The sequence below is a fragment of the Mugil cephalus genome, chromosome 21 (assembly GCF_022458985.1).
Source record: "Mugil cephalus isolate CIBA_MC_2020 chromosome 21, CIBA_Mcephalus_1.1, whole genome shotgun sequence".
NCBI classification, from domain to species: domain Eukaryota; kingdom Metazoa; phylum Chordata; class Actinopteri; order Mugiliformes; family Mugilidae; genus Mugil; species Mugil cephalus.
The window spans coordinates 15677380-15702423 of NC_061790.1; the positions used below are offsets into that span (position 1 = coordinate 15677380).

Below are 25044 nucleotides of genomic sequence, written 5' to 3' on the forward strand. Positions count from 1 at the left end.
TTCCTTCCACTCAAATCAGCCGCAGACATGAAGAGGGAATAAAAATACCCTAAACTTTAGTTAACTAAAAACTTCCCTTCGCCTTTGAAAGACATTGAAAAGCCATTTAACTACAGCGGAGGCGATCCCAGCCGAGATGGATCGATGCCAGTCAGGCGTGACTGGGGATTACTTTGCCACAAAAAGGATGCTGTGTCTAAGATATGTCAAAAGCGAGATGCTATGATATTGTGCCTTGTTTAAGCTGCAGCAGTGTTGACTGTGGAGCACACGTTTTGGTAGGTTTCTACAACATTTGGTCAATACACTTTCTTACCTTTGCAAGCACTGGTCAGTCTGCAAGTTGACCAGTTGATCCACCATTCTGGGACAAACTGTAATATCTTGGGTAGATAAATTATCAGGAAATTATGTGACGATCCCTGGCATTAGCGTTTACCCCAATTTATTTGCTATGCACATTCTCACCAGGCGGCAACCTCCGGGTCTGAGAGATAAAGCTCATGCAGAAGTGAGCTTCATCTCTCATCTGGCCTCTTGAGGCTGACTCTAAAAGGGAGCCAATCCCCATAGACCCCCATGTTAAAAACACAACTTTACAGCAATATTAACCATAGTATTACAGCCTGGTACAAAAAATGATTTTGGTCTCGATAGTTTATTTCACTATTCATGACAACTGTACGGGGGATGAATTCTTATCAAAGGTTTATTTTTTATTAAGGTTTAAAATTCTGTATAATTAAGGGCGTTAAGGGTTATGAAAGGGCGCTTTGAGTGACAGGCGGTAGCCTGAGCTAACAGGTTGTGGAGAGTTGGGTCGGCGTGTCTCAACACCCAGGCTGCTTTTGCTCCGCCCCAACACGATCCTCCCCCCATGTCCATATTCGGAGTATCCACGTGTGGGCGGAGTAAAACACATCCAACATGGCGACCACAGGCTCCGCCCACTTCAGGCTTCATTTTGGAGGTTCAGACTGCAGCGGTTGACGTCATGATGGGTTTGTCCATAGTATATACAGTCACTGATTCTCATGCTGTGTGCAGTTTAAAAAAAGAAAAACAAAAAAAAAAAAACCAACAGCAAGTGCTGTACCGCTACGTTATGTCGCCATCCGTTTAGAAATGATTTGTTGAAGCAAACTGCTGGCATTTGTTGATATGTCAGCGCGTCATCGGAGCACTAAAAAAAGACAACAGCTCAGGTTTGTTTTGTTGCATGTCTTTCCCATCACATGATAACAAAAGTCAGGTGTCATTGTGTAGCTGCATTTGAAAAATGCCTTTTCCCTGAAGATGTGAATTCAACATTAGAGTGCTTTTATCTTTAAAAGCTTCTCCAATACATTTGGATGCTCATTACTTCCACAATTCAACCCTCAATGTCTCTGTACTGTATGTCTACCACTTCCTGTGGTTTAATATTCCAACTACTGAGATGATAAAGACCGTGACAAATGTGAGAAATTTAATTTAATTGCAACAGACAAGACCTTGCTAATAATAAAAAAGCAAACTGTCCAGAGCCAGTATTTAACTGTGTCTCTGTATTTCAGTGCAGATCGCAGAGTCCTAAACTCTCATAGCCACAAATATCTGAAGGAATTTTCAGAAATAGTCTGTTATACCTAGGGCGCTATGCCTTGTCTGCTTCCATTCCAGAGTGGGCATCGCAGTTTGTTTCACGGGGTGCTTTTCATGTCCTTCCTTGTCTGTTTGAGTGTTCTGAGCTGGAGATCGACTCTGGCCACATTCTTTTTCTTGTATTGTGAGCCTGGGACCTGACCTTGCCTCACAAAACAGCTTGCAGAACCCAATTAGGAGATTTGTTGATGTGCATGCATGTGGACGTGCGACAGTGTTTGTGTGTTTGTGCGTGTGTGCGTGTGTGTGTGTGTGTGTGTGTGTGTGTGCGTGTGTGTGTGTGTGTGTGTGTGTGTGCGTGTCTGCGTGTCTGCATGGGAGCGAGAGAGACAGAACGAGAGGGAGGCTGTGCAGTTTAAAATTGAGTAGAACAATGGAGAGCCAAGGTTTCATTATCCTCCAGGCTGCTGTACCCACACAGTCGACAGCTTGTTCATAGAATGGATTTTACAACAGCCCTAAAAGCAACACAGACGAATGTGGGAATTTTACGGCGGTGCACTGCTAGGTAAAATAAATGCTGTGTGAGTTATTTCACAGGGTTTATGTGTGAATTTTGCAACACGTCAGGTGGAGTTTGACATTTCGGCGCAACGGATTTTAATAATATTACTTAATGCTGCAGCCTAACAGATGGAACGTGCAACTTTTCATTGTTTAAACATACGACGTGTGATCCTCCCAAACCTCCTACCTGCAGCCTCGACGTTTCCAAAAGGTGGTGCATTTCTGATGCCAATGGGCTATTTTTGTATTTTAAAAGCTGAAGTGTCAAAACAGGTATTTCATGGTCGGATACCCTTTTTAATCTGTCTCGCTCTCTCCCTAAGAGGCCTCCGGTCTCCTGACAGTTTTCCTCTTCCTTCACCGCTCTCGCCCCGGGTCTCTGCTCTCCGTCATAGTCTGGCAGCAGCCTTTTTCCAATCGCCACCGAGTATCTGCTCATTTTGTTCCCGCTTGACTCCGGCGAAGTTCGCGTTGTGGCACGTGTGGTTTGCGTTTGCGTGCCCGTGCCCCGGTTTTACATTCACAAAAAACAAGCGTTTGAGACGGTGAGAGCGACGGCGACGGCCAACGTCTGTGAAGGGGAGTTGCCTGCGAGAGCAGGAAGCGGCATGATGATTTAATTTTCTGCAGTCTGAGCAGCGCGCTCCGCAGCTCCAGACGCTGGCTCCGTCACTCGATGGATGATTTCCACAAAATGATTACAGACACTTACTGTATTTGTGTTTCCCTTTGATAAAACCTAAGGGAAAGGCATTTATTCGTGTTCCAATTTTAAAAACCTCTCTGGTGTTTGCTTTCATAGCTCACTTTTATCTTATCGGAGCCTCCAGTAGCATAAACAAAGCTGTCAACAGGAGGTGAAGCATACGCAATACATTGCAGTATTTTTTGTCGTTAGGATGGTATCTATTGTTTGGACAAGCCCACGGATAAATGGGAAAGCATTTTTATTTCTCATATCGCTATTGTTTGTTTAAAAAACTCAAATCTATTCATTGGATTTATAGCGTAACACTTCCGTCTCTTTCGTTCGCAGAGTCGTCAATCTTGTCGTACGACGGCAGCATGTACATGAAGGTGGTGATACCCAACGTCATGCACACCGAGGCCGAGGACGTCTCCCTGCGCTTCATGTCCCAGCGGGCGTTCGGCCTGCTCATGGCGGCCACGTCCCGCGACTCCGCCGACACCCTGCGGCTCGAGCTGGACAGCGGGAGGGTGAAGCTGACGGTCAACCTAGGTATCGTATGAGCCGTCGCCGTCTGGCACGCCTGTCCCTCGACTGCAAGGGGGAGGCCGTACGGTTTCTGTGTTTTCGTACAATTTTCTTTATGGTCCGTCCCCCGGTATCAGACCTAACATGTACTAAACCAGTTTTTGTATTTTTGTGTGTCTAGTTGCATGGAATGTTGGTTTTTCATTTATTTATTTTTTTGCCTGACTGTAAGTTTCTTCTGCCTCGATGCTCAGATGTGTTTTTATATCCATCAGTCTAACACTTAACAAAGCTATTCATGCTCTGCTGCACATCTTCTGAACAGACCATTTGAGTCACGCTCATTACGGTGCACAAACAGATTTTCTTTCCAAACGCAGAGCATTTCACTTTTTGAATTATGTTAATAGATGGCACCTTTAACACGTGCATTAATCCAAAGAGCAACCTTTTAGATGATCTCCTGCCATCTATTCAGAATTACAGGAAGACGTTTCCTCACAGATAGTCTGCATTTTTACCATTGTTACGGGTTCGTTCCTGTGGTCTTATTATTTTTTTTTATTTTTTATTTCCTCATGATAGCAGGTTCATGTTTCTCTCCGTCCATTAGTAACCCTTGGTCTAGCTGGCATCCCCCATGCCTTGTTCAAAGATGGCACTCACCCCTTCAAAGGCCCAGAGCCTGCGGCCCGTCTGGCAAACAGCCCGATGCCACAGCACCCAGCGCGCCTGCAGATGGTGGCATGAGTGCTACATTTAAGTGGAGTGTGCAGGCCTTTATACCAGCTACCCTGGAATAGATACTCTCAACAGAAAGCATACGGGACAAAACATCTCAATGTAACTCATTAATTATAAAATGCGGTAGTGTACTACGCTAGCACAGCTGCTGAGGACACGGAACATCTGTCGTCCGCATTTCTCGCGATGTGATGTTTGCTTTTAAAATGTACAATTTCAAATCTATTTTTCATAGAGCCAAATTTACCGTCAAGGGGGGTTTTCTAGGCCTCTGTGTGGCGTTGGTGCTGCGTGGCGCGAGGCTGTTTGCTCCCACTTTTCTGTTGCGGTTGACGGCACATGACCGGCCTGGTCACATGGATTTCAACCGGCATCTGTCACGGCCAGGCCCAGCGCTCTCTCTTAGATGTAGCTTTTAATGAGAGACATGTAAAGTTTCAGTCTTTTGACAAGTGGTGTAAAATATTCATTTCACTCTATCTACTATTATACAATATTTCTGAGTCCAGCTGCTGGGTTGCAAAATCGATGTGGCCGTCGAGTAGCAAGCGGCCATTTTGAAACAATTGAACATGTACCCAAACTACTTTTTTCTCTTTCTGTTTTTTTTTTTTTTTTCTTCCTTTTTGGGGAAAATCTTAATCACACGATGCTATACCGGCACCACAACTTAAACCAAAGACATAGCAGCACAGTAATATTGACCAGCGTTGGCACAATATTACTGGTGACTAAAACAATTGGAAAAGATTGGATTTCCAATATCACGTAGCCAATTAGTCTGAAATGGCCACGGGCGTCATGTGTCCGTCCCCGGAAGGTGGATGTTCTTGCTCTTGGATGTCTGCAGCTGTAACCTTGAAGGATGCGATTTCATCTGTCACTTATTCTCCCCTCCCCATCTAGACTGTGTCAGGATAAACTGTAACACCAGTAAGTCAACATTCTTCTTCTGCAGCCTTCTTCCTTCAGTCAATGTTTGATTATAGTCTGTGTGCTAGATGTAAGGGCAGAAATGTGTGAAGGCAGGCGCTGATAAGAGGATTTGGCAGATAAGCGGGAGGGAAAGTAATAGCCAGAGATCAAAGTTATGCAAATCTAACTTAATGCACTCTATATGTTTTAAATAGCCCATTTTTCAAATTAACTCAAGACAACTAAATCTCTTCCGGTATGCCTGTAGCTGGTGACAGAACATTTACGCTTTCTGGCTCAATGGGCTATATTATTTTCTTACTCACAGTGTAATATATTGCAGTGTTTCTCACTTGCTTTGTTTCCTTGCTGTCCTTATTTTAACACACAATGCAGTATAACTGTCTATAATGTGACATACAATGTTAGAAGACGTGCTCTTACTCATAAGCAGGACTCTGTTTTTTCTAAGTGCTCATAGATGTGTAAAGAATAGTTAAGGTAGTGCAGCGTATGTGTGTGTGAATATTTTACACCTTACAGATGCCTGTTCCTCTCAAATACATTATTTTTACTATCTAATTCACAAGCGCACTCTCCCATGATGCAAAGTTGACATTTGGAACATAGCTGCTGTTATTTTTAAATGATTTATGATGATGTATGATGCCAGTTGTGACATCATTTTGGTCTAATTATTTAGCTTATTATTCTAATCAGGCATTTTTAGCGTACTGCTAATCACAGAATGATAGCAGCCTTGAGAGAAGTCACATGTTAGACCCTCTTAAATTACAATTTGTAACTGAAGTGCACTGGTTCCAGTTTAAATCAATCTCCTGAAAATGTCATTATCTGGCTCAGGTGAGACCAAATATTGAGTTTTATGCTATTAGGCTATTTGGATTACCAGTATTTAAAAGCTGCTTTCAGCATTATGCAGCAGATTCAGTCAGGCCTGGACTTCTGATGAACTCAGTGGAGCTGGATTGCCCTCTAGTGGTCGTTTGCACGATTTACTTTTTCTCCCCAAAATCTCTATAGACCCCGTGAGAAGCTGTTTTGTGGTTCCCTGTCTTTGTACGAAGCATTAAAATCTACAGAGCAGTGAGATATAAGCTAAGGAGAAAAGTCTATGATATGGTTTAGACTTACGAGTCCTTGTATGAGTAATAGCAAATATTAATATTGGCTCTGCTGACATTTGTGATATTTTCCTCTGTTGTCATATACAAACCAATTTTTTGTTTGAAAAGTATTTATGTTCTTAAATCTAAGAACTCAAATTTGGCTTTAATCTTAAAAAAACAAACAAAAAAAACTATCAGGACTTCAAATAGACTAACGATCGATTCATATCGAAGCATTGCTTTGTGCTTAATTCGTTGATCGTTTCTGATATGAGAACAAAGATTTGGTTTGTGCTTGTGCTTCCCCCATCCCTTGACTAACTAACCCTCGTCTTCAGGCAAGGGCCCTGAGGTTCTTTATGCCGGACAAAAGCTCAACGACAATGAGTGGCACTCAGTACGAGTGGTCCGCCGCGGTAAAAACTTCAAACTCACTGTGGATGACGACATGGCTGAAGGTACCTCTCCTGTGAACTGTTTGTTTAGTATTTTTACTGATGCGCATGATCATGTTTCTGTTTTAGTTTGTTGGGATTTCTCCCTGGTAGCATTTTGGATTTGTCCGCACAATTACTTTTCATCAAAATGTAAGTGGATGTCATTCGTGTGTCTTTCTGGTGCGTCATGGGCGAGTTTCTCCATTTTCTCCACACTATTGCATGCTTGTGTCCAATAATATAATAGTAATACTGGCTCAATCGATGTTTATGTATGCATAACTCTAAATAAAGGTATTCTCTTGTTGGGTCGGACTTGGAGCTGCTGTGTCATTTGTCCTTTATCACCCCTTCATTGTTGCCTTGGCTTTTTTCTTTCTTTTCCACCACAGGTCAGATGGCAGGTGACCACACCCGCCTGGAGTTCAACAATGTGGAAACAGGCATCTTGACCGAGAAACGCTTTGTGTCGTCTGCCCCCTCCTCTTTCATTGGACATCTCCAGGTATTAAGAACCGTATATTGCTCAACATATATTTTTAAGAAAGGTTGTGAGAATGTATTTTTTAATGAATGGCCAACAGAATTTTCACCATCCTTACTATTTTTGTGAGGATTATTTCTTTCAATTTTATTGGGAACCTGGCTTCAGTGAAGTTTAAGTGTCAGTTTTGAAGATATTCAGAGAAATGTTGGATTGTACACTGTGCTTACTCATTTATCTAGTTTTTACTGGAGAAGTTGTCCTGACAGTTGTTAGTCATCATGATGTCACATCCTGTTTCTATAGCTTCAAGTAACTAACTAAAATGAAACTTGTTAGAAAAATGGAGACTTGAACATACACTAGCATTATATTAACAACCTAAAATGACAGAAACCATCCTTGGGAAAAAAATGACTTTGCAGTCTGCAAAATTGTACTTCACTGCTTTATTTTCAGTCCCATCGAGTAACACTGAGATGAATCTTATGATCTATAATGCAGCTGGCTCAGTTTTTTAAACCTCATAGTCTCGGTCTTGACTTGGTACTCATAGTGCTTTACATTCGCACACTAGGCATTGGGAGCCTTGCAAGAGACATTTAACCTTCTGAGACCCGAGCTTTTGTTTGCTATGCATTTTGTAATTTCTCCGTGGAATGTGGGATTGATAGGACCTAAGAAGTATAGAAACTAAGCATCATCAACAGGAAGTAGTACTTTTTCTTAAAAAAAGATCAGTGTCCTCATATGTGGACACTGGGTTTATTTCATTGTTTATATTATGATAAAGTAACCAGTGTGTGACTATATATATTTATATATATATATATATATATATATATATAAAATACTTATTTTAATGCCTGTACATGGTTGAGCAAAACCAGAATTGCAATGAAGTACTCAATTAGCGAGATTGTAGCTCATTGCTATTGATAAAATTTGTTAAATTAATAAGCATAAATAAATATGTTGTAACCATATAATTTGATGGAGTTATGTTCCTTGTCCACTTTTGCCATGTGATCGTCTGTAGAGTGAATCCGATGAAATGCCCTGTGTGTATTGATCGTTTGCTACCACTAGATTGCAGAAAGTGTCCACTAACGAGGTCAACGGGTTTAAATGAAGTAGAAAAAGCTGCAATAAAACCTAAAACCTAACGCCTTCATATGAGGCCGCGGGGTCTCAGGAGGTTAATAAAATGAAAATCTCCACCACTGCCTCTTTAAATTATGCTTCACAGTTTATTAACAACAACAACGTCTCTGCATGAATCACCCCTCAGAGTCTCAAGTTCAACGGGATGCAGTACATCGACATGTGCAAGAATGGAGACATCGACTTCTGCGAGCTCAACGCCCACTTCGGGATGCGCTTCATCATCGCCGACCCCGTGACTTTCAAGACTAAGGGCAGCTACCTGGGACTAGCCACCCTGCAGGCCTATACCACAATGCACCTCTTCTTTCAGTTCAAAACAACCTCCCCTGATGGTTTCATCATCTTCAACAGCGGAGATGGGAACGACTTTATTGCCGTGGAGCTGGTCAAAGGGTGAGTGGGATGTTCTTAAGGAGTTATGAATTTAACAGTTTCGACTGAACTGCTGATCCCAAATCTCTCCTACACCTTTTGCGAGCTTATAGGAGCATAAATATCATAGCGTGCAGAGGAGATTGTTTCTCTGTGTTCATGTGTCAGATGAGTTTTTCTGTTAAATGATTCAGTTCTTACCACAACTCCACCTCTAGGACAGACGCAAATATACACGTAACAACCCTCATTTGTGGCTTCTTCTCTGCCAGGTTCATCCACTATGTATTTGACCTGGGGAATGGGCCCAGTCTGCTGAAGGGGAACAGCGACAACCCGCTCAATGATAACCAGTGGCACAACGTGGTCATCACGCGAGACGCGGCCAACACGCACACGCTCAAGGTGGACACGAAGTCGGTCACCCAGAACGTCAACGGCGCCAAGAACCTCGACCTTAAAGGTATTTGCTTTTGCAAAATTAAAGTTGATTTCAATAGATCCAGCACCGGTAACCTTTCTTGCCCTTAAAGCTTTTGACTTGACCTTTTATCTTGCTCAAAGATGAATAATCATGTTAAGAAGAGTGAATCCAGACTTAGTTACTGCAGTTTCAGTCAGGAGGACTTCAACTTTTAAGGGACACGTATGAAATACACATAGGAAACAGTGTATTCAGATAAATTAAAGTAAAATCAGTAATCAGTGAGCTTTAATAAGGGCTTATTACGCTAACATACTCAGACAAAGTATATAGCCAGGATGTTCTTTACTTTCTCACTGACTCGACATGCGTGTGTCCCATCAGGCGACCTGTTCATTGGCGGTTTGGGACCCAACATGTATCAGAATCTCCCGAAGCTGGTGGTTTCTCGCGAAGGCTTTCAGGGGTGCTTGGCCTCCGTCGACCTCAACGGCCGCCTGCCGGACCTCATCAACGACGCCCTTTTCCGCAGCGGGCAGATCGAGCGCGGCTGCGAAGGTACAGATGGCCTGTAGCGTACAAGAAGCAGGACCTGCTGCGTGAGATTTATTAGTCTAATTAGAAGGTTCTTCAGTAGCCCTTAAAGCCATTCGCTGGCGCCGTTAATCCAGATTGACTTTTTTTCTGCCAGGTATTTGTCGAGGATAATTGCTAACATTTTGTTTTGCATCATTATCATTTATGACAAATGTAAATCCTTTTAACAATCGCAAAACCTTTAGTGTACACAAACTGGCAGAAAAGAGAGTGGTTAGGAGTCATTTTATAAGGTTAAATCCTTTTATAATGTTAGGGACATTTAAAGATGCTTAACCAAGTTTCTAACTACACTTACCTTTCCTCCCTCTTGAACCTCTAACAGCTCCAGTTCCAGGCAAACAATCGTGTTACTGTCAGAGAATATACATAAGCGACATTTTCACAGCAGCACCATCAATAGTTTGTTGTAGTTATCTGAAAGACTGTTGTGTTAGACTAGCAGCTCCAGACAGGCTTCTTCATATTTCCTCTAGAGGGCAGCAGAAGATTAAGATAAGTTCACACAAACATACTGTAGCAGTCTTCAACACACAACACAAGGAGTGTGCAATCCTTTGACTGGCATTGTGTGTATGTATATATAAAATAAACCAATTTAAACATCCGGTCTTATTAAAAAAAAACTAACCAAAGACTGGATGCAGCCATTATAGGATCTCAACCCTCACTAACAAATCAGCAACATTCCCAAGTCGCCAAAGTGACAAACCTGTACAAGTTTTGAGAACGCTAATAATGCTGCTCCCTCACTAACCTCTACTCTTGTTTTCCGCTCTGCTCTGTTCTGTTTGTTATTTTCTTTCTGCGCTAACAAAGTTGGTTTCACCAAAGCCGACCTGCAAGGTAGAGGGTTAACTCCGCCTCTCGGAGGCCTGCTGGCCTGAAAGTCTGCTGTGTGCAATGCATCGTGGGTGTCGCCATGGCAATAGTGTCCCCTGGGTGCTGCAGAGGTGACCTGCTTTCTGAGAAAAAAAAAATAATATAAACGAAAAACAATGGCTACAATGAGAAGTGAGACACAATTTATTGCCAGGAACATATTCAAGTGTGAGATTATTTTAGTTGCGTTTTCATCCTACACGAATAAAACTTTAGACCCACGTTTAAATGGAAATGCGCTGGAGAGTTGTTAACCACCAGGCGCTGTGTAAAAACATATCTGATGATATTCCAAAGATAAAGAATCGGCGGTGTAATTAAAGAGTGAAAACAGATCTGATGTGATAAGTGATGTGGCAGCCGTGTAGGCGTCTAAACGCGCTTCTAAAAGCAGTGGCAGACAGTCAGTGGGAGTGCTGTGTTCTTGAATGAAAACTCCAGTTGTGACACATTGCGGGCTGCCATACGCAGCAGAAAGAGCCTGTCACATGTAAACACTGTCAGGGTGTTGCCGATGTGTCAGGCCGCTCCCTTTCTGTCTCCCATTTTTTTCAGAAAAAAAAAAACATCATAGCTGCTACTTTACGAAGATGAGAGTTTTTTTTTTTTTTTTTCTGAGATCAAGCAGCCTCCTGCTACAGCACCAGTGAAATCCTCCATTGCTCCCTCAAACAAATGTGCAAATACACATTAGATTGGCCTTAATGAAACAGTTGTGCAGACGCAGTGTCTGGATGCCTGGTTGACTACCGTTGCTGTACATTACACAGTAAATGCGCTTTCAGCTGGCAAACTTTGCTCTGTTTTCTACTTCAAATGTTCTCTCCACATTGTCTTGCACAAGACAATTGCTCTTAAACGACGTTTACTTGCATTTGTCTGCCATATATTTGGACCGTTTATTTAATTTCACATTATTTACTTTTGTTTGTTTCCTCTATCCTGGTTATCACGAGGATTACTGTCAAGGTTTCCCCTCCTTTGTCTGTGTAGGCTCTCACGGGGAGAGTCTTTAATTCGTTATCTATGCCGTGCGCTTGTCCTTATCTGCATTCCCTCTCAGTATAAGTATTCAAAAGTGAGAGCTATGTGTGGTGTAGAGGACGGGCAAACACACATCCAGTTTGACTTTGAATACCCTCTTCAACTCCGTCTGGCTCGAGTGCATACATGAGGATATGCACTACGTGTTCTCAAGTGCTCTTTATGTTTCTTTTCTCCTCCTCATGAATCCTGTCTGTCTATTGTATCTAGTATCCACCGTGCATTCCAGCAAACACACGCACACAAAAAAAATACCAGCGCCACTCTATGTTTAAATGGGTATTGTTAAATGGAGTTTTTATCCATGAGTCATCCGTTAAAAGGTTTTTTTTCTTTTTCATGTCTTGTCGTGCTTTTTCATAGAGGGAATGCAGCGTGCTAAGTTTTACTCCGATAAAACTTTTTTTTTTTTGAAACATGTTGGAATGATAAAAATTGCATGCAAATCCGCCCACACACACTATCCAAAATAAGGAGATTAATGGATGCTGACAGTGCCGTCGCATAAGCCTGGCTGGGGCCCAGCTCATCTGCGCTAGCATGGTATCGGCGTGTCAGGCTAGCATCCTTTCGCAGCTGTTTCTCACCGTAATAATTTATTCTCACGCATCCTCCGCTTGACAAGCGTTCCGTTGATCCTGTGAAGACCTGTGCCAAAACATTTGCCGCTTTACCCAGCATGAAACAGGATTCCTCAGACAGTTTTTAAGTGAGATGCACTCCAGGTCAGGCTTCCTGTGGCGGCACTGTCGGCTCCTTGTTCTTTCTTCTAGGCCCACATGGTGTAGACGTGTCTTTTTTAGAGTGCATTTCTTCTGCATGAGTCCTGCATTGTTTAGACTAGCGCGGTGACTCTCTCTGAGCGTGGCTTGACTGTGCACCTGTGGCATCCCTTTCTTCTTCCCTCCCGCCTCGTTCCAGGCCCGAGCACGACCTGCCAGGAGGACTCGTGTGCCAACATGGGTGTGTGCATCCAGCAGTGGGAGAACTTCACCTGCGACTGCTCTATGACGTCCTACTCGGGCACCCACTGCAATGACCGTGAGTACCTCTGGGCTTCCCATATTCTTGTGTGCGCATTGCGTGCGCATCAAAGGAGCAAGTGCTTTATTAGTTACCTGAAAACCCTTGTATAACATATTCTGCAGCTCTGGAGAGAAAGGTTTTGAGACCTTGCGATTTGAAAGAAAGGGACATTTATCAGCAAGGAGTGTTTTGATTACCCTGACGTGCCGGGTGGTTGGAACCAGCTGAGATGTCCTCAGAAAAAGAAAAACTTGCCGAGTGATTGGATGAAAGAGTGCTAGTGGTTTCTCACTGGACTTTGATGACTGTGGATCAGCCACCGGAGCATAGGCTGAAGCCTGGCTAGATGGACTGTTTGTGTGATCTCCTGCATCGTGAGAACCCAGCTGCTTCCCAGTGTTGCTCTGTTTGAAGTCGAGTTGCGTTGGAGGACATGTAAGATGCAGTGGTTTGAAAGCTTCCTTTCACATCTCCACTGTGTGGAAATGCAGCCTTAAGATGACGGCGTGCTCCTTTAATGCACGTGTGGTCAGTCGGCATCAGACGTAACTACATGAAACTGCACACAGTTACAGTGTAAGGACTCCACACGCCCGTTAACCCACGCTGTCCTCTATGTGAGAAGCATATTTCTAACTCCAAGACGCTGAGGCCGTTCCTCTCATGCTTATTACGCCGTTGTCAGATTTGTTGCATGAAAGCGGTGCTGAAAGCGTCATGTGATCTTTAAATGAAGCAACCGAGAGACGCCGGCAGTTGTTGAGGCCATTTTGCTTTATTTTTTCTGTGGTTTTGCTGCATTGCAGGCAATTTATCGTAACAGGTTTGTTTGATGTCCCGAGCTTTCACGTTTTTGGGCTCTGCAGTGAGCGTCTGTGACTGATCATGTGTAAAATATCCACTTCTGCCTCAATCGCCTTTTCATAAACACCCTTCAGATAGCTATCGCGGCGCTCGTGCATGCGTGAGCGTGAGCGTGTGCCTGTGTGTGTGTGTATGTGAGTGTGAGAGACAGAGTAGGGATCTCTTATCCCCATGACGACAGAGGACTTCCCCTCAGTAATCACGGTTGGCGGTCTTTCATTTAGTGTTTAATAGTGGGGGCACAGCGCTGCTGGGCCAGACTAATGAGGTGGTTGAAGCTGTTAGGAGAGCTGCTATCCGTGAGAGCTGGCGTCGTCTAATCACCCAGACCTTTCTGATGTTCGACTCATCCTCTGCGTATGACTTCATATCCCTCAAATCCCTATTTTCTTTTTTTTTTCTCTCACGCTTTATTTTTTCCTCTTTTTAAAGCTTTTCTTTCTCGCTTTTCTTCCTTTTCATCCCCTTGCAATGATCTTTTGATGTAATCTTTTCCGCGCGGGGCGAGTGGCCGACCCCGGTTCTCACTTGGAGCGGGGAGCTGTGTGGTTATGTGTTAATTAGTGATGAGAAGTCCTCATTAATTCACCTCTTGGCGCTGACTGGGATGACATAGAAGGAGGTCTCATTGATTTGGTATCGACAGAGACATAACTCTTCTTGAAACACAAGAGCTTAGATAGTCACTTATTTTACATCTTTGTGACACTGCAGGTTTAAGTCTTTGGAGATGGATGGACCCTGATATTGACTGGACTGTCCAAGCGTATAATAGTATTCTTAACTGAGCAGCGTTGGCCTTAATGGGAATCTTATAGTTGTATTTCTTTATTATTGGTACTCTGTCAAGCAGTTTCTCTTCATTTCCTGCGCTAGAAGGCAGATAATAAATAAAGAGGTGAGAAAGGATAAAGAGGCAAAGTTTGTCAAACACGCGTTTTAGTTTGGGAATACTTCACCGCTTTGCGGCTGCGTTTACATTTCAGAAAGAGCACATGCAAGCCTACACGACGCCGTCTGGCCGAGTGAGGGATTCCGGTTCTTCTCTCGGGTCGACCCAATCTCCCGGTGTTGACTCTGACCATCAGCCTGGGCTCTCGTGAGCCCTGCGGTGCAATCGCGCGCCACCAGGTGGCAGTAAATCCACAAGCAGGACCGCACTCCGTCCCTCCGTACTGGGAGGAAATGAGATGCAATCCCCCAAGCATGAAATCAGCTTTCCTGTTATTTTCCTCTACTGCTTTGCCTCTTGCCGTTCTCTCTGTCTTTATATATCCCCCTGTACAAACCCGCAGCCCATTCAATGACTGTAGTTGTTGATCATAGAAAGAATGGTGTGCGATCTCTCCCAAACAGCTGCAAAAACCACCGTATTACAATATGCTCATATTGCCGGCAGTTTTATTGTGGGATTGAAGTGGCTTGATATAAATGTTGTCTCTGCCCTGTGTTTGGGTGTGGGTCCTGTGCGGCTGCCTTTTATTCAGTGAGCGGCATAGCGCTGAGAGAGTTTCTAATTAACAGTGTGGGAGTGGAGCTTCTCTCGTTCTCCCCTTCACTGATAGCCGGCAGCAAATATCAGTAATTGTCTGCTTCTCTGACTCCGTCTCGACCCATTGTCCAAATGAAGAAACTTGAACCAAGTAAAGTGAACACTTCTGCCGGTGAAGCCGCTCGGAGGTTCATCTCCGCCGATTGTTAGCGGCGAGCCTCCCTGCCCTCGCTGCACTCCCGCCATTGTAACCAACAAGTCTCCAGGTGGCGGAAAAACAGAGTGAAAAAATACCCCAGTGGGCAAGGACTGACTATGCCTGTTCCATTTATTCTTGTGTACCCCTGCAGCCTGCACTTTGTGACTGCACACCTTTACTTATGGGAACAAGACACGGAGAAAATTTGCAGGGCTCTTTGCACCATGCGGGCCATTTTCAGAGAATCTTGAGGTACATGTTGTGCCTAGCGCTGCTTAAAAAGAGGGGGGGGGGTAGAGGTGGACTCTTTTTATAGCGTTTTCATCCTGCTTGGTTCTGGCTCACTGCTTTTGTCATGCTCATTTCCATCTACTTGCCCCCCTCCACTCGTTTTCCTCTTCATCTTTTTTTATTCCTCTCCTCTCCTCTGCTCTGTTTTGTGGGTAGACCTCTCCTTGTCAGCTCCTATGAATGCCACGGAGTTTCATTTCAATCCAAGGACATGGGAGCTGTGGGCTAAGCAAGAAGAGCAATCGGACACTCCTCTTCCACATCCAGAGCAATTACTCAACTTACGTAATGGAATTGTCTCCGCAAAAGGTCCCTGCATTGTTCTACAGTCAGGAACGCAGTAAACAAACAGAAAAGAAAGAAAGAAAAAGTGGGGAAGGGAGAGGCAGGGTGCACACGCGCAGCAGAACACGGTTCGTCGGTTTGATGCTGACAGCGGGAATTGCATAGATAGATCCAGTGATGAATTCCTCCGTCAGCGCGGTGATTCTAACAAACCCACTCCTTCTGCTTAAACCAGTGTCCTTAATTCATTTTTTTCAAGGCATGCTCAGAGGGCTGTAACCGTATCCGGCTAACTGCTGGCGTAAATGACAACACAGCAGCGACTTGGCGCCGTGGCTGTTTAAAAGAAAATAATCGCGGCATTCGCCTTATGGTCATTTCTCTCCGGCTCGTTGAGCACAGGGAAGAAAAAAAAAAAAAAAAAAGGTGCAGGTAAGCTGCTTTTCCCCTGGTGCAAAGTGTTCTGCTAAGTAGAAGATCAACAATAATAGCAGCATCTTGCTATGTTTGAGCGATGCGTCTCCTTGAGAGTATTAAACCCAGATGGGGGGGTGGGAGGTTGCTGTTAATTTCATATAGCGCCAATGATGAGTGAAGGTTTTAGAATAACCAAGCAAATCGGAGGATGCAGGAACGACATGCAGATACGACAGAGTGTCTGATGAATATTGATGAAGTTTTCATTGGAGAGTTGAATAATATAACCTGCTGTCTCTATAAATGGGATTAAGTAGCTGGAGCTGGCTGGGACTGGCCAACAGGTGTTGAGCAGGGGTTATGGTGGGCTGTGAAGAACCCTGCCAAACCACGGAGCTGGGCATAGATTCAATTGGGCACAGATGTGGCGACTTCAGATCATAAAACATGGACACCAGCACATAATAACAAGAGCACAGGCAGTGAACACGGGAAAATAAATATTATCCTTCCCCCGCTTTCTTCTGGGAGAAGCTCATAGAAACTTTTCACACAGCACTTGAAAGTACCTTTTGGCAAAAGAGGGCTTATAAGTGGAGCATGGCAATATGAGAGCATTTGCCTATAAATATAACAGGTAAATCAGAAATGGGCCAAAAGAGTTCCACGGAGAGTGATTTGTCCTCAAGGCTCAGCCTATCCCAAAAGCACACTTTGAAATAATCTGTCAAGTTGAGATGGCCATGTGGGCTAGAGATGCCTCTGTTAAGGGACCAGGTAATCAGCAAGCTTAAACACTTAAACATCTCTTTAAAGAGTTGACAGCTGCCTGCAGTACTGTCACGCCGGAGCTTGTGTTGAATGGTGGAGGGTTGCTGCTTTGAGGAAATCACGCCTGGAGGAGCGCCGTAATTTCCCAACATCTACCAAGTGGAATTGCCTGAAACACATACACAAGAGTGCACAGACATGAAGTTGTGCCTTCAAGCTTTCTAAAGCCTCTCGCCCTCTTCCTCACTTCCTCACTTATGATATGTATGTGAGAACCAGAGAGCGTCGACATCTCAGTGTCCAGCCCTTTTGGAGGGAGGGGTTATCAGGCTAACGATGCTTGCCCAGTACTGCATCATGTCCCCGTGATAAGACTGGGTGTCGCTCGTGTCAATCGATGTGTCACCGCTGTGCTCGGAGTCGCAGTATAATTGGATGTATGTGGAGCTGTGGAGCCTAAACGCCTCAGGGCCAGAAGAAAGAGAATGTAGAAAAGATGGAGGAGAACGGTGGAGATGTTAGTCCTCATCAGTGTCAGGAAATGAAAGCGTGAAAGAAAATGTGATTTTTTTCTCATATATATATATATATATACATTTTTGAATCATTTATTTTTTTTATTTTCACATGTGGCTATATCGCTGCGTTTCTGAGCCATTAGGCATCTCGCTGGAATATTATTGGATTTAATAGATCAAAATGTGAAGGAAATGTTGCATGTCCTGACAGACCTGCGACGAACTTTGTCTTGCGTTGAGCCGTGTGGTTGTCCTGGCCAACACGTCTGGTCTCATTAAAGTGACCGAGGTGGTACGGTTAGTTGCATGTATCCTTGAGGTGTAATGAGCGTGCTGAATCTCTTGCAACATTTGCAGAGCTCATTATTTTAGCCGTGGGAGGTCTAATTTAGCTATTTGTCAACCGCGCCACTTTCAAGAGAGTAGAACGAAACCAAATGCAGGATGCGACTGTACACACGTGTCTTAATGCATGACAGGAAAAGAGCTGCGATTCCCTCTCGCTGCCTCATGACTTCCTGGCACTATCAAAATAAAGGCATTTTAAAAAAAAATATATTAATAATAATAATAATTCACAGCTTAAAATATTTCAGTGTGTTAATTAATTGGTGGCTATGAGAATTTGTTCTGGTGTTGGCAGTCAGATATAACTACCGCACGAAGCCACATTTTTCTCAGCATTTAACGATCAAGATGAGGTGCGTTAATGGGCTTTTGAGACGCATTGTTTTGTTGCTTTCATTTCGTAGAGAGGGGCCTGTTTTTCCCCGCTTTCAGATTTTACGCTAAGCTAGGCCTCATACATAATGCACACATCAGATTGATGCTCCCCAAATAAAAGCAAACAAACACATTTCCCCAAAACGTCGAGCCATTTTTTTTGACACAGAAAAAGACCAAGCGCACAACTGTAGTCAGGTTAGTTAGCAACTTTATTTCATTGTTATTTTGCTCCAGGAAAAGGTGTTCTCCCAGCGCGAACAACAAAATCCGAACTTCTGCCGTCGTCCCTGGATGCACGAGCGCGGCTCGGGCTTTGCAGTGTGAGCTGCGTGAGTGTGTGAGAGAGATGTTGCATGGGAAGGGAGAGGCGGAGGGGGGAGGAGGGGAGGAGGGGAGATGATTGAGTTGAACACATTACAGACAGTTACGATGAGGGGCATCCATCTGTTTTGGTGCCAGGCGGGTAACCTTGAGGCTGTCAGAGCGTTCCCAGCACCCACCCCGGCCCTCACAGGCTGAGAGCCCAGCCGCAGACACATCCATCAACACATGTTCCTAGACACATTTCAGGAGCGCCGGCAACACATACAAATCACCCAATCAATACCACGGAACGCCTCGCCTGGACTTGAGGGTTTTTTCGGGCAGGAACATGCCTTGAGTAAGCGCACGTGTTTTCTTTTGCAGCTGTGATGTGTCTTTTAGGTCTCTCTTACGGTATCATAGTTTTTAGCTCATCTTTCTTTTCTCTAGTATTCTAGGGAATACAATCCATGCCTCCGCTTGCAGCGTCACACTGTACTACTATGTGACCACGTTTTATCTGTGCATTCAGATTCTTATACACATTATTGTTGCGCTGATTCAGTAAACCGCTCCAGTGCACTTCAGACGTTTTCCTGGCAATGTACTTCTATCGACGTTTAATTGCGATCATTATTTACACTTGTGTATCTGGCCCTTCAGAGGGTGGCGTACGTGTTTTTTGTTCACCCCATGCCGCGGGAGCTCATTCTCCCGTATCCTCTTCCGTACAAATGGCTTGTGAGTTTTAGTTTACGGGTGCAGCCGCGCACAGTGGCACCTCGTGTCGCATTTGTTTGCCCGCTCTGAACAATGGCCGGGGATCAATAGGCGGCTTCTCATCAGTTTCTCTCGTGGCTACTCCGAAGCGTGTACCCGCGCGGCGTGGCGGATGGTTTTGAAAGGCCACGCCGATGCAAGTAATTTGTCACTGGCAGACAGCATTCCCACTCAGCACTCAATTGCACCAGTGAGTGCATACAATAACCCTCCGCCGCCGCCGCCGCCCCCGTTCCGATGCTCCACAACACCAATTTAGATGCACATGGATCAAAAAGTAAGTCTCGCTCTGTCGCTCTATTGTTCTTGTTCCCTCCCTCCTTGTTCTCCTCTGTCTCTCTGCAGAGAGGCTGATAGGTAGTCATCACAGGTAGGGAGCTAAAGCACTCAAAGCAGACTACAAAGAATGAAGTTCTCCTGTCTGCAGCACTTACAGGATGGTACTTCATCAGAATCAAGCAGCGCCGGGTCTGACCGCGTCTCTGACCGCATTTAAACAAGTAGCGGGCTCAGACAGAGCTGACGAGTGCCCGTACTGTAAGTCTGACATCCGCTGACACGCACCTTTTAACACCCGCCTTTCACGCGGGCTTTTACACGGCTCTCTTTGTCCCTTCTCAGATGAAGACGCGCACATTTTTGATGGCTTGCACTCATTAATTTTAACCATTAGAGGCTGTCAGCGAAAGGACCCCGCCGCGTGACGTTCAGACCCCCTCGGACAAAATTGATGGTGTTTATCAGGTGGAGGCATTTTAAAGCCAATTAGGTCTGACACTTTTATTTTCCCAGAGAACGGGCAGTCCAGCCTCAGCCGTCACACCGAGACCCACCGGTGTCCGACTCACAGGACTCACATTACCAATTACCTTATCACTTTAGCGGAGACATGTAACGCTTTTCCTTATGTTCTGTCAGCGTGAGTCTGAGTATGTGATGTCAGCTGTTCATATTGAAAGTGCCTAATGTGTGATATTTGTGTATTATTTGCTCACCTCAAAAATCATTTTGCATTTAATGTAGCCAAAGTAATAACTTAAAACTTAAACCTAAAACACACTCTAGTCAAGTAATGAGTAGTGTCTCTCTTGCCGCATATGTTTGCAGTGTCCATTCTCATCTTCCACAGTAGGTTTCTGGAAGGGTTGGGTACTTTTACTTCATTTTCCTGTTAACTGGTGCCTGTCAAAGACTCCCACAAAGCCTGCCAATCACGCCTTAAAGAGACAGGAGATATACTTCTTATTTCAAACAGTGGAAGAGGGGCTGCATAAAGGGCCAGTATGAGATCAGTAAGGAATCTTTTGAAGCTTTGCATCAAAGACGACTACTCCAGCGGAGCCTTTGACTAAAAATACAGAGCCTCAAAAAAGTAGACTAGCTGCACCTCCTTCTGCTTAGTAAACCTGAAACAACAAAGCCCGGCGTACAAAATGTGTTCTTTGGTTATTTACAGTTTAGCGCTTTGAAGGCTTGTCTTCTATTTTGACTGTCCAATTTACTCCATTTGTAACCCTGGAAACCAACCTTATCGAGTCAATAAAATCGGAGTACTGAACCTTTACAGCCTTCGACTCAATACCTGCTAACTCCGTTTAAATGAGCTTTCCCGTTGCATTTAAAACATTGTGTACTGAAAGCAGAGCAGGGAAGTCTTACTATACAGAAACGGGCAGTTTATTTATTTTTATTCATGTTGCAAATCCTTAATTTCTTAGCTGGCCTTATAGGGCAGCTTTGGCTCATTCCTTGTCTACCCTGTTGTCAGGGCGTCATGAAGGCCCTCCATTCATCGCAATGTAAATATTTCACGTTTCAGACTTTCCTGAATCCAGCTGAGATCTTGTTAGACATTACAGGCTTACAGACTGTAGCCCGGCTGAGGAACTTCAACTCTTTTTTATTTATTTATTTATTTTATGAATTTTGAGTAGTACGAATATATCTTACTCTTACTCTGAGTGAAACTTTTTATAAAACTCTGTCCAAAGTGTTTATTGATTGACAGTCATTCCTTCAGAGAGCCAGATTGTTTGTTTAACAACCAGAAAAACACTTCAGCGTTTTCTCACTTGGCCTTGCCTCCGAAAAGAAAATGAACTAGCATGTGAAAATTCTGTTGCTTGACCTAAAGTTCATTGTACAAGTCTCTGGTGCTGATTTAACTGAGGATAATCATCACTTCTCGGTCGTCTCGAACACGCACACATGCTGGGGGTGACTTTTGTCCGGGCGGTGACGTCCGACCCAGCGCTGTATTAGCGAAGTGTTTAAATCTGAGAAAGACCACAGGCTCTGTGCCTCGCGCTCACCTCCCCATAATTATCAACCTCTCACTCAAGTTTTCTGTCTCTCTGTCCGTGCTGTCTCTTCTTACCACTTTGCTTCACACTCGTTTTCCCTCGGCCTCATCGCTGGATGTCAGCAATTATTGTGTCAGCAGCTTCCTGGTTCATCACTTAGCCCCCCGCAGATGGCAGTCGGAGACTCTCACGACAGATTGCGCTGGCTCCGAGTTCACGGCCCGCGGCACCACAGATTTCCCACCAGCCTCCGTAGAAACCGCCGTGGCGACGGGATTGTCTACAGCTGCCTAGAGTACATCTTAAAAGCAGTCGAGGATCCTGAAATGAGGGCAGAAACATACTCTAGATCCCTAAAACGGAGGCATCTGTTTGATTCTGACTTTATATTCAACCACGGTAGATGATAGTAGTAACTTCCATATGAAATGTATTGTTGCTTGCTTGTCTTGGAAAATTTTTGTTCTAAAAAACAACTCCAGGTTATCATTGGATTATATTTTTAGTAAAATAGCATCATCTGAAGTTACACCACAACTTCAGTTTTTTTCAGCCTAGTCTCTGCCATGTCTGCAAATATTTTGCTATCTTTCCTGGGACCTTTTTTTAAATAACAGTCACTATTCTTTTAGATTTTAGTAGTGTTTTCACCAAAGTGGCTCATCCTCCTCCTCCTGCCTCAAAAGCCAGCGCTTGAAAGGTCGTCATTCATATTCATTATACCGTGGCACCGGGTGAATATGTAATTCTGATCTCCTCAAGAGGCTGTTGATTAATTTCACATAACAGCATTCTCTTCATATAAATTCATGGACCACGTCGTGACGTCTTCAGGAGCGGTTTCGCCGCGTACAAAGGTTCAGGGGTAAAATGTAGCTCGTGTTGCACGTGAGTAAACTCAAGAGGTGCAGTTTGCGCTGCAGCACCACCGCAGCAGGTCTAGCTTTCAAAAAAAAAATGACACTGATATATGTCTGAGATAAAGTCACAAAACACATATTTTTATTACTCCCACTGAGTTTTCAAATTAGATTTAGTTTTTGCTATCTTCTCACCACTCACAGCTCGGCAGCTCCACGGATCATACCGAACCGTCTCCACACGTAATTGAATTTGACATTTTTTTTTAACATGGTGCCTGCTTTCCTTTCTGGCTGCGCTTCCATTTTTAAAAATATGATTGATTTAAAGGGCCCCGTTTTAAACTTCGCTGAGGAAATGAGCGAAATCAAGGAAGGAAACGATTCCTCGGGAATTAAATGGAACTAACACACAGCCTGTGCGGTTGTCACATACGCAGGTGGATTGAGGACTCTGTTGCAGTGCAGCCCAGTGACAGCCCTGCAAAATAATTTACAAGCAACCCCTCACTTTGCTTCTCCGAGTCACTACACCTTTCTTGCTTCCCTTAGCTCTCTTTCTCACACACACAAAGTAGGACACTGATGCCATTTAGATTAGTATCCCATGCGACCAATGCTGACATGAATTTGCTGGGTGACAAGGGACCCAATTACAGCGGAGGGCTGATCGTCCATGGACCCAGCGTTTCAAATCGTCTCCCAAGTGTCAAGCAGGGACCAGGAAAAAAATGTGTAACAGCGAAAATGTGTGTGTGTGTGTGTGCTGCACTGGTGTGACTGTTGGCCTGTGTTTGCGACTGTAACTCTGTCACTGTCTGTTGACGTCTTTGAGGGAGATCTGGGATAAACACCAGGGTCAAACCCGCCGCTGTAACTGTAAAGGTAATGCTAACTGACTGCTGTCACTCTCGAGATGCTTGACACAAGTTATAAGCTGACACGCGCGCAAACCGGCGCGCTTTAGTCGGCAGCGCGGAGCCAGCGCGGCCCTTCAGTCACGATTAGTGTCTTTTGAACTTTTATTTTAAAAAATGAAGCGGGGTTCATCAAGGCTTTATTTTTAGCGGGAGAACAAGTGGCAGGTTTCTTCCTCAAAACGCCGCTCGCTGGGTTTATTTATAACAGCTGGAGCGCGCAGACTAAAAGTGTGCTCTCTCAATTCTGAAATGTTAATCCTCGTTGCTGAAAAGCACAGCCTCAATGTAATGAGCAATTTCCAAAGGTCACAACGATGCCGGGCGGAGTGAACAAATAATCGTCACATCAGACGCAGCGTTACATAGCAGAGGCGTTTAGTGTGTATCATTTTATTTAACATCTCCCTCGCTGCGCATCTTTTCTCCGGTTGACTGACGTCTTAACTATATCTAGTTCCCTGGCTTGATGGGTAGGCCTTAGAAAGAGCGACTGATAAAGACTTACCACTTCCTGTGGTGACATAATCGATTGTGATCAATCTCCCCTGGCCGACGCCGTACGGCGCGCTGCAGACTTGGGCTCCGGCTCGCGTTCTGTTGCAGCGCACGTCACGGGTGCGTTTTCGCGCGCCTTTGTTTATCCCTGTTTTCTTTTGCTCGCTGTCGTGTGCGTTTCTGCTTTGCACCGTTCTCGGTGGCAGCTGCGCCGCCTCTGTTTTATCTCGGGCTATTTTCAAACCTCGTTCGCTTCAACATGCAGCCTCTCCTCTCTGCCCCACTTCTCGAAATGTCTCTGCGGCAGTGTGAGCCCCGCGCTCGGCGAGCGCCGTTTGTTTTTCCCTCCCCGTACGCCGTTTGCTTTGGTGAGCCGAACCTCCTCCTCGCTGCAACGTCTGCCGCAATAAAAGTGTCTCCCGTCGGCCGGGTAATGCTTTTGAAAGGCTTCGCGTGCGTATTAGAGGCAGGCTCGGGGAACACACTGGGATGTCATCTGCGCCGTCCTGGCATGAGACAGAACGGCTGAGGGCGCCGCAAACCCCCCCCCATCCCACCCCTCCATCCTTTTCCTGCTGTTGCACACTTGCTGATTCACTTGAGCCGGGCTGGCTGTTTGTTTGTCCTAAATGAATATCTTACGAAATATGGTGCTAGGTAATGTACTTTTGGCTGGTTTTATTCTGCTCAGTCAGTGGCTGACAGTGATGGCGGTGGTTTCCCTCTTTATTATTCACCGTGCAGTGTGTGGTGAATGTGTACGTGTCAGTGACTGGCCCCGGGCCTTTGCCAGCCCATTACTCCCTCACTGTTCCGCGCGCACGCTTGTGTGTGTGTGTGTGTGTGTGTGTGTGTGTGTGTGTGTGTGTGTGTGTGTGTGTGTGTGTGTGTGTGTTGGAGTGGGCTGTGTACTCGGGCCTTACTGATTGTTCCTCCGTCGTAGGGACCCTCATTACTGCCCCCACACTGTCACAAGCATCTGCCTCAATCCCTCCCTCGTTTTTTCCTCCTATCATGTCCTCCCAGCGTGGCCTGCGCTGCTCTGACTCGGAGTGAGGAGGCAGGAGAAAGATTAGAAAACGCATAGGAGGCTGCCGTCAAGGAAGAGGGTGGAAGCAAATTTGGCAGCACGGAAGGTAGGAGCACGTGTGTCTCCTGTGATCGGGCTCAGAGTGCCGGTCTCTGGACAGAGATCTGCGGCCCGGGTCCGACCTTTTGCCCGGCGGGTCTT

At 44.8% G+C, this 25044-nt stretch overlaps 1 protein-coding gene across 15 annotated transcripts in view; it reads left to right on the forward strand.

Moving 5' to 3' along the window:
- Nucleotides 1-25044, forward strand: part of nrxn3b (neurexin 3b) — a 270562-nt gene that overhangs the window by 102180 nt on the left and 143338 nt on the right. For 8 of the 15 annotated variants that reach the window (XM_047574496.1, XM_047574506.1, XM_047574504.1 and 5 more), the window contains 9 exons: nt 3188-3391; nt 5018-5044; nt 6495-6614; nt 6986-7098; nt 8369-8637; nt 8889-9079; nt 9425-9598; nt 10457-10483; nt 12485-12604. In XM_047574496.1, coding sequence (XP_047430452.1) covers nt 3188-3391; nt 5018-5044; nt 6495-6614; nt 6986-7098; nt 8369-8637; nt 8889-9079; nt 9425-9598; nt 10457-10483; nt 12485-12604 — 1245 coding nt within the window. The remainder of the gene's footprint in view (nt 1-3187; nt 3392-5017; nt 5045-6494; nt 6615-6985; nt 7099-8368; nt 8638-8888; nt 9080-9424; nt 9599-10456; nt 10484-12484; nt 12605-25044) is intronic. The other 7 variants (XM_047574503.1, XM_047574509.1, XM_047574508.1 and 4 more) reach the window with 3 other exon arrangements.